The sequence below is a fragment of the Haliotis rufescens genome, unplaced genomic scaffold, assembly GCF_023055435.1.
Source record: "Haliotis rufescens isolate VD_foot unplaced genomic scaffold, xgHalRufe1.0.p SCAF_4, whole genome shotgun sequence".
Lineage (NCBI taxonomy): Eukaryota > Metazoa > Mollusca > Gastropoda > Lepetellida > Haliotidae > Haliotis > Haliotis rufescens.
In genome coordinates, this window is record NW_025964112.1 from 60,911,731 (window position 1) to 60,927,040 (window position 15,310).

Here is a 15,310-nt window from a genome sequence, read left to right on the forward strand (position 1 = left end):
AATAGGTCTTCAGCAACCCACGCTTGTCGTAAGAGGCATCTAACGGGATCGGGTGGTCAGGCTCGTTGACTTGGTTGGTGCATGACATTGTATCCCAAATTCGTGGATCGATGCTCATGATGTCAATCACACAGATTCAAACCAACCAACCAATCAAGGATATACTATATATGTATTATGAGCGTATTTGTAGAGGCGTTCTCTGAAACCAATATTGGTCATAAAGTCTACAGCAAAATGTTTTAAATTGTTTGATAGGCATTTCTTAGAAGTTAACACATGTTAAAAGTAACCACATTTTATGCATAAGAACTTCTTCATTTTACTGAAGTGGTGACTTTTCGGTATAGATCCTTATACCGTTGTCAAGCAAGGACGCGCCATTACAGTAAAATAAAGAAGTTGTTACCCTTAAATTATGTCAACTTTGTAATTTGCGTGGGTCGATGCTCATGATATCAATGACTGGATTGTCTGGTCCAGATTCGATTATTTACAGACCGCCGTCATATAGCTGGAATATTGCTGAGTGCGGCGTAAAACAACCAACCAACCAACTACTCCCCAGCACAATACAATGGACAAGAACCGAGATACTGTTCAAAGCGGCGTTAAATCCAACTCACTCACTCGCTCGAGCAGGCATCATAAATTTACTTATGAACAGCTGTGTGTGAGAATTCAATGTTTACCAACGCCTTGGCAGTTTCAGTCAGCTGTACTGTCACGGTATTACAATGTCCCCGTTGTAAGACACACACACATGCACAATACCTCAACGACCACTCCAGCAAAATATGAACCGCGTGTGCTATATATAGTGTATTCACCACACAACGAAACCTCGTCGTCGTGTCAACTTCCGTGACTGTCGAGGGGGGCGTGACCGCGGTGATAGCCGCGTAGCACATGACGCCAGGCTGTATGGATTTCAATGTTGTGTGTTCACGTGACAGCCACCATGTGACGAGATCAATAGATGTGGTTTCGTTATCCTTGATTTGACTGAAGGTTTATTGTTTCACGTGAGTCTTGTTTTAGTCTGCTCGGGTGCACACAGTGGTAACTGACGACGTGAGTAGAGGCACATCTACAGGAGCGTTTGTGCAGGTAAGGGTAAAAAACACGATGAACACCTTGTACGTGATGGTAAACCTTCAGACTTTGAAAGTATGTCAGTGAACAGGTGTGACGTTTATATAAGTTGCTTATGTTCATTAACCGCTACACACAAAGTTGTTAGTTGAGTGCTGAGCAGAATAGGCCACATATCTTTCCGGCCACCTTGCCGTGAGTTGACTGAAGAGAGGTGAAATGGAGTTTAGCGTTCAAGATTATTGCGACGTGCATGCACGCGTGTGTGTGTGTGTGGCTGCTTGTACTAGTCCTGACTAATGCCCAATTTAAAGTGCTAGCTCACTTAGATACCATGCCGCAGTTAAACATGAATAACCCACTCAGACACAGTATACTGACTCCGAGCTGAGCCGACCAGTCCCTATCTTACCCCCTTACTGACGAGCGCCAGGCAACAAAAAGTACCATTTTTTACCGTCTTACGCGGGCGGGGATCGAACCCCGGACCTTCCACTCTCCGGGCGGACGCTCTACCACTAGACCACGGGGGCGGTCGAGTTGACTGGAGCAGGGTGACACTTAGATACTAGTAAGTAATCAAACACCATCTCTCCAAGTTGTCGCGGGATGCTCCAGCAGTAGGTGTACAGTGTAGGGTAGTAGACTAATTAACGCAGTGGTTAAAGCTTTGGGTCAGCACGCCGAATTGTGGAGACCCTGGTTCGATTCCCTTCATGGGAATAATGTGTGGAGCTCATTTTGTGTGACCTAGCTCGAATATTGCCCAGTGATGCGTTACACCATCACTCACGCAGTTTCATAGTGTCTTTCAGTTTGATTGTTGATGTCGCTAAAGACGGGATCCGGGGCATTAACACTGTGACACACATGCGAGGAAGTTAGATAACTAGAATGTCTAACTTTAAATAACGTCTTATTTGAGGAGGATGTCTTTGTATTATTGGAAACGGGTTTTTTATAGACATATACTAACCACAGCCCGAGCAGATATCGCATCTATACAACTAGGTGTTGTATGACGTTTGCCACAGCTCTGTATCAAGTGATCACGTGTCTGAGGTGCGTGCTCAAGAGCCACCTTCCTCATTTGTTGACATTTCTTTCCAGACGGCAGTATGGCGTTTTCGTGGTTTGTGGGGCTGCTGATTGCCATGGCAACGTCATGTCAGTCAGCGAAACGTCCAAACATCGTCTTCATCGTTGCAGATGATCTGGTACGTTAAGAACAGCTCCGAGGCCACAGCTACGTAATTATTAGACTAACATCTAGTCTCTGAAATGAACATATCGTACAGAAAAAAACAGTTGTTCAGTTATCTTAATAAAAATATAATAAAAGGGAGCCCAGTGACTCTCTTCATTTTCAGATACTGATACTGCAGTAATCTAGACTTGCCAAATATTATAGACGTGCATGGGCTGTATTGAATATATTTGTATCAGGGTGTGTGTGCGAACTACGTAATTATATGCTGTCGGCGTTTTTCGAAAGCGAGGAGCTTGGAAACGATTTTAATATTTTAGAATTAGAGAACAGTTTTACACTTGTCTCTTGAATGTTGTGCATTTTAGGCGATAATTCCCCATGAAGATTCAGGTTAGAATTGGTTTACAGCAACCCTAGCTTGTAAGGAGCGACTAACGGGGGGTCAGGATTGCTGACTTAGTTGATGCATGTCATCATATCCCAATTGCATAGATCGAAGCTCATGATGTCAATCACTGGATTGTCTGGTCCAGATTCGATGATTTACAGACCCCCGTCATATAACTTGAATATTGATGAGAGCGGCCTAAAACAACAAACAAACAAACAATTGTATGCATTTTATACGATAATTAAACTCTCAGCTGAAAGGAGGGATTCTGAGCATGTCATGAATGTCCCTTTAATGCCCCTTTCAATGTTGAGATACCTGCAGGTCGCTGAGATGACTGCATGTGTTATAGATCTGACGAACGAAAATGGCTGACCTTTAGTCTACTTGTCTGTATACAGGGATACAACGATGTCAGCTTCCATGGATCTAATCAGATCCCCACCCCAAACATCGACAACCTCGCCTACAACGGCATCATTCTCAACAACTACTACGTGTCTCCAATCTGTACTCCGACTAGAAGCGCCATCATGACCGGCAGACACCCCATACACACAGGTAAGACATACACCCCATACACACCGGTGATACAGACACCCCATACACACAGGTGAGACAGACACCCCATACACACAGATGAGACAGACACCCCATACACACAGGTGACACAGACACCCCATACACACAGGTGACACAGACACCCCATACACACAAGTAAGACAGACACCCCATACACACAGGTAAGACAGACACCCCACACACAGGTGAAACAGACACAACATACACACAGGTAAGACAGACACCCCATACACACAGGTGAGACAGACACCCCATACACACAGGTAAGACAGACACCCCACACACACAGTTAAGACAGACACCCCATACACACAGGTGAGACACAGACACCCCACACACACAGGTAAGACAGACACCCCATACACACAGGTGAGACAGACACCCCATACACACAGGTGAGACAGACACCCCACACACACAGGTGAGACAGACACCCCATACACACAGGTAAGACTGACACCACACACACACAGGTGAGACAGACACCCCATACACACAGGTGAGACACAGACACCACAAACACACAGTTAAGACAGACACCACAAACACACAAGTAACACAGACACCCCATACACACAAGTAAGACAGACACCCCATACACACAGGTGAGACAGACACCCCACACACACAGGTGAGACAGACACCACACACACACAGGTGAGACAGACACCCCATACACACAGGTGAGACACAGACACCACAAACACACAGTTAAGACAGATACCACAAACACACAAGTAAGACAGACACCCCATACACACAAGTAAGACAGACACCCCATACACACAGGTGAGACAGACACCCCATACACACAGGTGAGACAGACACCCCATACACACAGGTGAGACAGACACCCCACACACACAGGTGAGACAGACACCCCATACACACAGGTGAGACAGACACCACAAACACACAGTTAAGACAGACACCACAAACACACAAGTAAGACAGACACCCCATACACACAGGTGAGACAGACACCCCATACACACAGGTGAGACACAGACACCACAAACACACAGTTAAGACAGACACCACAAACACACAAGTAAGACAGACACCCCATACACACAAGTAAGACAGACACCCCATACACACAGGTGAGACAGACACCCCACACACACAGATGAGACAGACACCAAACACACAGAGGTGAGACAGACACCCCATACACACAGGTGAGACACAGACACCACAAACACACAGTTAAGACAGACACCACAAACACACAAGTAAGACAGACACCCCATACACACAAGTAACACAGACACCCCATACACACAGGTGAGACAGACACCCCATACACACAGGTGAGACAGACACCCCATACACACAGGTGAGACAGACACCCCACACACACAGGTGAGACAGACACCCCATACACACAGGTGAGACAGACATCCCATACACACAGGTGAGACAGACACCCCATACACACAGGTAGGACAGACACCCCACACACAGGTGAGACAGACACCCCATACACACAGGTGAGACAGACACCCCATACTCACAGGTGAGACAGACACCCCATACACACAGGTAAGACAGACACCCCACACACACAGGTGAGACACAGACACCCCCCATACACAGGTAAGACAGATACCCCATACACACAGGTGAGACAGACACCCCATACACACAGGTGAGACAGACACCCCATACACACAGGTGAGACAGACACCACAAACACACAAGTAAGACAGACACCACAAACACACAGTTAAGACAGACACCACAAACACACAGGTTAGACAGACACCACAAACACACAGGTTAGACAGACACCCCATACACACAGTTAAGACAGACACCACAAACACACAGGTTAGACGGACACCCCATACACACAGGTTAGATGGACACCCCATACACACAGGTGAGACAGACACCCCATACACACAGGTGAGACAGACACCCCATACACACAGGTGAGACAGACACCACAAACACACAGTTAAGACGGACACCACAAACACACAGGTGAGACAGACACCCCATACACACAGGTGAGACAGACACCCCATACACACAGGTGAGACAAACACCCAATACACACAAGTAAGACAGACACCCCATACACACAGGTGAGACAGACACCCCATACACACAGGTAAGACAGACACCCCCCACACACAGGTGAGACAGACACCCCATACACACAGGTGAGACAGACACCCCATACACACAGGTGAGACAGACACCCCATACACACAGGTGAGACAGACACCACATACACACAGGTGAGACAGACACCCCATACACACAGGTAAGACAGACACCCCATACACACAGGTGAGACAGACACTCCATACACACAGGTGAGACAGACACCCCATACACACAGGTGAGACACAGACTCCCCATACACACAGGTGAGACAGACACCATACACACAGGTGTGACAAACACGCCACACACAGGTGAGACGGACACACCATACACACAGGTGAGACAGACACCCCATACACACAGGTTAGACGGACACCCATACACACAGGTGAGACAGTCACGCCACACACAGGTTAGACGGACACACCACACACACAGGTGAGACAGGCACCCCACACACACAGGTTAGACGGACACACCATACACACAGGTGAGACAGACACCCCATACACACAGGTGAGACGGACACACCACACACACAGGTGAGACAGGCACCCCACACACACAGGTTAGACGGACACACCATACACACAGGTGAGACAGACACCCCATACACACAGGTTAGACGGACACCCATACACACAGGTGAGACAAACACGCCACACACAGGTTAGACGGACACCCATACACACAGGTGAGACAGACACCCCATACACACAGGTGAGACAGACACCCCATACACACAGGTGAGACAGGCACCCCATACACACAGGTTAGACGGACACCCATACACACAGGTGAGACAAACACGCCACACACAGGTTAGACGGACACACCATACACACAGGTGAGACAGACACCCCATACACACAGGTGAGACGGACACACCACACACACAGGTGAGACAGGCACCCCACACACACAGGTTAGACGGACACACCATACACACAGGTGAGACAGACACCCCATACACACAGGTTAGACGGACACCCATACACACAGGTGAGACAAACACGCCACACACAGGTTAGACGGACACCCATACACACAGGTGAGACAGACACCCCATACACACAGGTGAGACAGACACCCATACACACAGGTGAGACAAACACGCCACACACAGGTTAGACGGACACACCATACACACAGGTGAGACAGACACCCCATACACACAGGTTAGACGGACACCCATACACACAGGTGAGACAGACACACCATACACACAGGTTAGACGGACACACCATACACACAGGTGAGACAGACACCCCATACACACAGGTTAGACGGACACACCATACACACAGGTGAGACAGACACACCATACACACAGGTTAGACGGACACCCATACACACAGGTGAGACAGACACACCATACACACAGGTTAGACGGACACCCATACACACAGGTGAGACAAACACGCCACACACAGGTTAGACGGACACCCATACACACAGGTGAGACAGACACACCATACACACAGGTTAGACGGACACACCATACACACAGGTGAGACAGACACCCCATACACACAGGTTAGACGGACACACCATACACACAGGTGAGACAGACACACCATACACACAGGTTAGACGGACACCCATACACACAGGTGAGACAAACACGCCACACACAGGTTAGACGGACACACCATACACACAGGTGAGACAGACACCCCACACACACAGGTTAGACGGACACACCATACACACAGGTGAGACTTGCACCACACACACAGGTGAGCCAGGCACCACACACAAAGGTGAAACAGACAACATACACACAGGTGAGACAGACACACCATACACACAGGTTAGACGGACACCCATACACACAGGTGAGACAAACACGCCACACACAGGTTAGACGGACACACCATACACACAGGTGAGACAGACACCCCACACACACAGGTTAGACGGACACACCATACACACAGGTGAGACTTGCACCACACACACAGGTGAGCCAGGCACCACACACAAAGGTGAAACAGACAACATACACACAGGTGAGACAGGCACCACACATAGGTGAGACAGACAATATACACACGGGTTAGAAAAGCACCACATACACAGGTAAGACAGACAACAGATACAGGTGAGACAGACAACATACACACAGGTGAGACAGGCACCACACACAGGTGAGACAGACACCATGCACCAAGTGAGACAGACACCCCATACACACAGGTGAGACAGGCACCCCATACACACAGGTGAGACAGGCACCCCATACACACAGCTGGGACAAACACTATACACAGGTGAGACAGACACCCCAAACACAAAGGTGAGACAGACATCCCATACACACAGCTGGGACAGACACCATACACACAGGTGAGACACACACTATACACACAGGTGAGACAGCCACGATACCCACAGTTGAGACTTCATACACACCGTTGAGACAGATACTCTATACACAGGGGTGAGACAATGGGCACAGGTACCGACAATGACGACACATAACAAACGTCTTATTCTTTGTTCAGGGATGCAACATAGCGTGATCGCCGGTGACACAGGTGAGACAGACACCCCACACACACAGGTGAGACAGACACCCCATACACACAGGTGAGACAGACATCCCATACACACAGGTGAGACAGACACCCCATACACACAGGTAGGACAGACACCCCACACACAGGTTAGACGGACACCCATACACACAGGTGAGACAAACACGCCACACACAGGTTAGACGGACACCCATACACACAGGTGAGACAGACACACCATACACACAGGTTAGACGGACACACCATACACACAGGTGAGACAGACACCCCATACACACAGGTTAGACGGACACACCATACACACAGGTGAGACAGACACACCATACACACAGGTTAGACGGACACCCATACACACAGGTGAGACAAACACGCCACACACAGGTTAGACGGACACACCATACACACAGGTAGGACAGACAACATACACACAGGTGAGACAGACACACCATACACACAGGTTAGACGGACACCCATACACACAGGTGAGACAAACACGCCACACACAGGTTAGACGGACACACCATACACACAGGTGAGACAGACACCCCACACACACAGGTTAGACGGACACACCATACACACAGGTGAGACTTGCACCACACACACAGGTGAGCCAGGCACCACACACAAAGGTGAAACAGACAACATACACACAGGTGAGACAGGCACCACACATAGGTGAGACAGACAATATACACACGGGTTAGAAAAGCACCACATACACAGGTAAGACAGACAACAGATACAGGTGAGACAGACAACATACACACAGGTGAGACAGGCACCACACACAGGTGAGACAGACACCATGCACCAAGTGAGACAGACACCCCATACACACAGGTGAGACAGGCACCCCATACACACAGGTGAGACAGGCACCCCATACACACAGCTGGGACAAACACTATACACAGGTGAGACAGACACCCCAAACACAAAGGTGAGACAGACATCCCATACACACAGCTGGGACAGACACCATACACACAGGTGAGACACACACTATACACACAGGTGAGACAGCCACGATACCCACAGTTGAGACTTCATACACACCGTTGAGACAGATACTCTATACACAGGGGTGAGACAATGGGCACAGGTACCGACAATGACGACACATAACAAACGTCTTATTCTTTGTTCAGGGATGCAACATAGCGTGATCGCCGGTGACGAGCCATACGGACTTCCCCTGACTGAGACCATCATGCCTCAGTACTTCAAACACCTGGGCTACAAGAGCCACATTGTGGGCAAGGTAGGGACCGTCTTAAAACTACATGAACGCTGCAGTACCTAAGACTAAAAATTTCCAAAATCAAAGTGATCTTGTCTTTCATGTTTGTCCCTTAAAAGAACGCATCGGGGTAAAATAACAAGATAACAGGCTCCTGCGTAAATGGTTATTCTTCAGAAGGCTGCATGGGCACTCGTTCATAAACAGTTCTTGAATTTCAGTGGCATCTCGGGTTCTTCGCCAAAGAGTATACGCCCACGTATCGTGGGTTCGACTCCCATTTCGGCTACTGGCTCGGCTGCGAGGACTACTTTGATCATACGTCGGAGGCGTGGCTGGTAGGTGTAGTGTTGAGAAGGGTGGCGTGATAGCCTCGGTTGATACGTGACCGTACGTAGTGACGGTGATCGTAGCCGTACGCATGGAAGTATGACATCTTCCCGAGACAAGGGCGTTAACTGACTATAAAAGTCAAGTTTCCACTGGACTTTTATAGTCAGTTAACGCCCTTGCCTCGATTGGTTGATGCGTGACCGTAGGTGAAAGTAGAACACTTATAGAAAGGTAGGGTTTGGGACATGGTTTGTCGAAGACATTGGACAAATATTGTGGTTTGGGGACATGATTGTTACAGATGAGGAAAGGAAGATGAGGATGTCGCCCGCGAGTCATGGTCATAAGCGAGACGGTGTGAATAAGGAGGAGGTTTTAGGAGTGAGTGAGTTGGGTTTAACGCCGCTTTTAACAGTATTCCAGTTATATCACAGCGTATCAGCTAAATGTGGGAGGAAAGTCCGAAGTGATGCAGGTGTCAGACGTTTACCACTTCGGTGAAACCCACGAGCACGGGTATGGTGCTGACAAACCTAGAAACATAATCGGGGCGAACCGGGTTTCGAACCGAGGTTTTAGGAAGGGAAAAATCGAATGGTGTGTTTCAGGGCACGACTGTATTTTAAGGTACAACTGATTAGGAATGAAAGTATGTGTTTGTCGATGGACTACAATGTGCTGGGGAGTATGAGCGTTACATGAGAACGGGTGGACAGTGTATCCAGATGGGTGGTGTCTACAGTAGGTGGAGGCTGGGGATTTAGTGTTTGACGTCAATCAGCTCTCGCGACTTGAAAGGTGATATTGTTAAAATGAAAGTTGATATGGTTACACTGACACCAAATCTTACGAACGCCCTTGAAGATAACACTATCTATCACACCGTAATAGGTACCTTCAAAATGTGACATCCGGGATAGAATAGGTCTTCAGCAACCCATGCTTGCCATAAAAGGCGACTATGCTTGTCGTAAGAGGCGACTAACGGGATCGGGTGGTCAGGCTCGCTGACTTGGTTGATGCATGTCATCGTATCCCGATTGCGTGGATCGATGCTCATGATGTCAGTCCCTGGGTTGTCTGGTCCAGACTCGATTATTTACAGACCGCCATCATATAGCTGGAATATTGCTGAGTGCAGCATTAAACAACAAACAAACAAGCAACTAAGCTTCAAAATGTCAAATATGTCTAGATATACAGTAGTGGTACGTATTGTATTGATGAGAATGTCACATTATTCAAGAAACCAAAAGTCATTTTTGCAAGGTTAAAGACTGATGTATTGAGGGAGAAATATCTGGAAGATTTACATCTGAATAAACTTAATGAAACATGCCTCTGTCACTATGACCAAAGAAACGGTGACCTTGACCTCGACTTCCTGTGTTGCCAGAGTCAGTGGGGGCTGGACTTCCGGCGGAACATGGACCTTCTGGACAACTACACTGGTCAGTACTCCACGGAGCTGTTCACGCAGGAGGCCGTCAACATCATCAACACCCACGACCAAAAAGAGGTAGGACGCAAACAATGAGTTTTTTTAAGGATGAATGAGTGTTGATGTCAAATAAATATACATATTTCCCAATTTACGCTTGTTGATTATGAAATATATTTTGCATTACTTGAGGTTTGCAAGGTCTGAATATGTGTCATCGCATGTATGGCTAGGTTTCATCAAGGTATCGTAGGATCGATCGGGTAGCCTAGTGGTTAAAGCGTTCGTCCGTCACGCCCACGACCCGGGTTCGATTTTCCCCATTGGTACAATGTGTGAAGCTCATTTCTGGTGTCCCCGTCGTGATATTGCTGAAATATTGCTAAAAGCGGCGTAACACCATACTCACTCACTCCAGGGATCGTAATGCTCTACTTGAATACATCACTGCCATGATAGAAGCCATGCGGTCGGATGCGCTCTACCGCGCGATGTATCCCATCAGGCGCTGTATCACATGCGTACAGCATCAAATCACGCTGCAAGAAACCTTGCAGCCAAGTACGCTATTGGTATGTAAAAGATGCTGTATTTGGCCATACGACCTTCTCGTTATTTTCTTGCGTCTTAGTATTTTGAGACAGCAGATTTAACGCATGCTGAGACTGTTTATTGTTTGTTGAGTGGCACAGTTGTTAATGCGTTCGCTTGACAGACACGAGACCCAAGTTCGGTGTATCTCTTACCCATCATGTGAATTCCGTGTACTGGGTACAAACATTGATTAAACCTCGAGCGATGTAAACCACTTCTCACTTTACTCTGGTTGCTGTTGTAACTGTCTAACGACGCTTGTCCCCCTCCCCAGCCCCTTCTGTTGTACCTCCCGTACCAGGCGGTTCACAGCGCCAACTTGGACGCCTTCCCCCTACAGGCGCCGGAGAAGTACACCAAGCGCTTCCCCAACATCCAGAACATCAACAGGAAGCTCTACGCAGGTCAGTGCCCCAAGGGTTATTGGTCATGGACGTTTGGAGAGCATATGAATACCAAATGGAAAATGTAGACAGACAAGGAAACAAATGGCAAATAAGCCCTTACCTCTGTTGTGTAGGATTTGGTTCGGTTGTTAATATACAAAAAAGTCATTCGATAGATGAAAAAAGCTAAAATCACTTATCAACTAAATTGTTTGTTGTTTAACGCCGCATTCAGCAATAATACAGCTATATGAAGGCTGTATGTAAATGAGGCGGTCGGGTAGGCTAGTGGTTAAAGCGTTCGCTCGTCACGCCGAAAACCCGGGTTCGATTCCCGACATGGGTACAATGTGTGAAGCCCATTTCTAGTGTCCCCTGCCGTGATATTGCTGGAATATTGCTAAAAGCGGCGTAAAATCAAACTCACTCACTCATGGTATGTAAATAATCAAGTCGGGACCAGGCACTCCAGGGATTGACATCATGAGAGCGATCTACACAACTGGCTCTCTGCCTGACCACCCGATCCCGTTAGTCGCCTTCTTACGACAAGTATGGCTTGCTGATGATCAATTCTAACCAGGATCTTAACTTAAAAGAACATATATTTGAACCGGTACGGGTCTGGAGGTCAAAGCCCAATTACGCACCAGTAGCACATCTGTCTCAGGCTAGGGACCAACTAGGGTAGTGTAAAATGCATTGTGTTGTCCGTTGCTCTTCCAGGTATGCTGTCCGCCCTGGACGACGGTGTGGGAGAAGTGGTGAAAGCGCTGACCCAGGCCGGACTCATGAACAACACCATCATAGCCTTCACCACTGACAACGGGGGGCCCTCCAATGGGTTTGATGGCAACGCTGCTAGCAACTACCCACTGAGGTAACTTTACCAGAGAGAAGAATACACAACAACCCGAAATGATGAACCATGAGGACTGTGTAGTGTCACTTCAAGTCATCCAGCCTGAAATTTCAACTTCAAATTTCCGATTCAAATCGGGTAATTTCTAACCTGAACAGGCCGGGCTCAAACGAAAGAATCTAGTTTTCCGGTTCTTTTAGTTAAAACAAGACCAAAACCTGTTTCCTGGTGCTCACTGTTAATGGTCCTAATACCTAGCAACACGTAGAGGTAGGGAGACGGGTGACCCAGTCGTCTAAGCCGCCGCAATTCGCTGTGCAGAGTTGCGTCCATTGTGCACGCCAGAAACCTATGATTGTGGGTTCGAATCCTTGTTTGCCCCGATTATGCTGATATAACTGACATATTGTTCAACTCACTCACTCGTAGAGTGTAATCAAGGTCAACGCGACATAACTGATCCGATCCCGTTTCACACTGAAACATATATTTGTGGATGAAGATGTTTTTTATCTTTCAGGGGGGTCAAGGCCACGCTGTGGGAGGGTGGCGTTCGCGGGGTGGGGTTCCTCAACAGCCCCCTCCTCCAGAAATCCGGGTACGTGTCGCAGCAGATGATGCATGTGACGGACTGGCTGCCCACCTTGTTCAGCGCGGCAGGCGGAGACCCCAAGATGCTGAAAACACAAGATGGGTTCGATTCCTGGAACATGTTGTCCACCAACGGCACGCCTGTCCGGACGGAGATGCTGCACAACATTGACCCCATCAACAAGTTCGGCGGTCTGAGAGTTGGGGAGTACAAACTCCTGACCGGTAACGTTGGGTTTGGCGATGGCTGGAATGGGTGGTACCCGCCCTGGCAGCTAGAGGAGGATACAGATCGTCTTCACGGCAGCAAATATGACAAAATGTCAGACAACTCTTGGACAAAGTATGCCGAATCACGCCATATCCCTTCCAATGATGTGCAGATGAAAACGGCGGGAAATTATCCGACAAGCAGACGACTTTCTGGCACTCCCGTCCCCATCACCTGTGGGCCTAAACCACAGAACGCCAGCACGAACTGTGAGCCGATGAAGGCGCCTTGTCTGTACCACATCCCCTCCGACCCCTGTGAGTACCACAACATCGCCGACCAACACCAGGACATCGTCATCCAGCTCCTCACAAGACTCGAGCAGTATACGTACACCATGATTCCCCCGGGGAACAAACCACTCGATGAGAGGGGCAATCCCACTCTCCATGGCAACGCCTGGGTACCCTGGGTGGAACTGTAGACTTTGATCATTATTTTTTTTAGGATTTTGTTAGCTCTTTATTTTATACCCCCACCTCGAGTCTTCTACCGTCTGTAGATTTTCTTGACCACTAGTTTTTGGGTTTAAGCTGGATCCCCGGAGTCCTCGTCATATGTTGAGATTCACTATGTTTGCAGTCAGCCAGACATGACATTTGCTGTTGTTTGTCATTTAAGTTGTGACTTTTTAATAGAGCACATATTGGTGTAAATTGCTGTACTTACTGAAAGTGTTTGTGTGTGTGTGCGTGCATGCGTGCGTGCGTGCGTGCGTGCGTGCGTGTGTGTTCTTTGACCCGGCACCCTGCAATATTCAAGCTTATGTCGGTGGTCTGTGAATAATCGCGCCTGGACCAGCCAGACTACGCTCTTTACATATTGTGCAATATATGAAATATACCTCATCTGTGGTATATGTAGATAATGTATAATAACATTACGGCTAGTATTAGTGAAATAACCGTACCATGGATGTTTGTTATTATGTAGTGCCAAATTGTAAATAAAATGCTGTTATTTCCGGTTGGTACTGAGACTTACGCTGCTGTGAAACTACGTTTATGTCATATGTAAGCGTCGCTCTACTCTGGTCACAGCCCAAACGTTTGGAACATGGGCGGGTATTATTCTCTCTCCTGGCAGTTTGCCACAAAAGACGAAGGTGGATCTACAGGCTGATTCTGTGATGACATGAGGCTATGACAATCAAGGCTGGACATGTCGTTCAGTAATCGGTCAACATGTTATTTCACAAGGAACCACGAGGTTTTTCATAGATATAGTTTATTATTTTCTTAATAATTTTGTACTTGTGCCATTTGTACTGCGGGATAAATAAAGTTATTTTTCTTGGTATTTCTTTGTTCGTCATTGATGTGAAGTATAAAGACCACATCCCATTGTTCTTCTGTAGCTCCATTTAATGTGTCCATCCCAGACTTGACACCTGACAATAAGTGACGTGAGCTGGCAATAAACACAGTTTACCCAAAGATAATGAATTACTAACGTGATCTTGTCATTTATAGCAGACGAGTGCGAAAATGTCCAGCAACGTGATGTTGGCCAGTATATACCGTATTCGACGTAATAAGCGCCCAGGGCGCTCTCAAAATTAGCAAAAGGGGGCTCTTATTAGAATTTTAGTTTTGGTTTAGAAAATAAACAGAGTTGAAAGATCGGTAATATTGTTGTTTATGCTGACAGCCT

At 47.7% G+C, this 15,310-nt stretch overlaps 1 protein-coding gene across 1 annotated transcript; it reads left to right on the forward strand.

The window, feature by feature from the left end:
* Positions 1-858: 858 nt before the first annotated feature.
* On the forward strand, positions 859-14,956 carry LOC124113216 (arylsulfatase B-like). The gene is made up of 9 exons (XM_048382423.1): positions 859-1,110; positions 2,206-2,312; positions 3,098-3,257; positions 9,088-9,200; positions 9,401-9,517; positions 10,909-11,031; positions 11,822-11,951; positions 12,660-12,813; positions 13,316-14,956. Exons 2-9 carry the CDS (start codon positions 2,214-2,216, stop codon positions 14,079-14,081), a joined length of 1,662 nt encoding a protein of 553 aa, XP_048238380.1. The 5' UTR covers positions 859-1,110; positions 2,206-2,213; the 3' UTR covers positions 14,082-14,956.
* The last annotated feature ends 354 nt before the right edge of the window (positions 14,957-15,310 follow it).

What these genes read in the sequence shown, in the direction of transcription:
- LOC124113216 (XM_048382423.1), top strand. Translation starts at nt 2,214, where the DNA reads ATGGCGTTTTCGTGGTTTGTGGGGCTGCTGATTGCCATGGCAACGTCA. An exon ending in TCATCGTTGCAGATGATCTG is followed by an intron (nt 2,313 to 3,097) that starts GTACGTTAAGAA and finishes GTCTGTATACAG; the next exon opens with GGATACAACGATGTCAGCTT. An exon ending in CAACAGGAAGCTCTACGCAG is followed by an intron (nt 11,952 to 12,659) that starts GTCAGTGCCCCA and finishes TTGCTCTTCCAG; the next exon opens with GTATGCTGTCCGCCCTGGAC.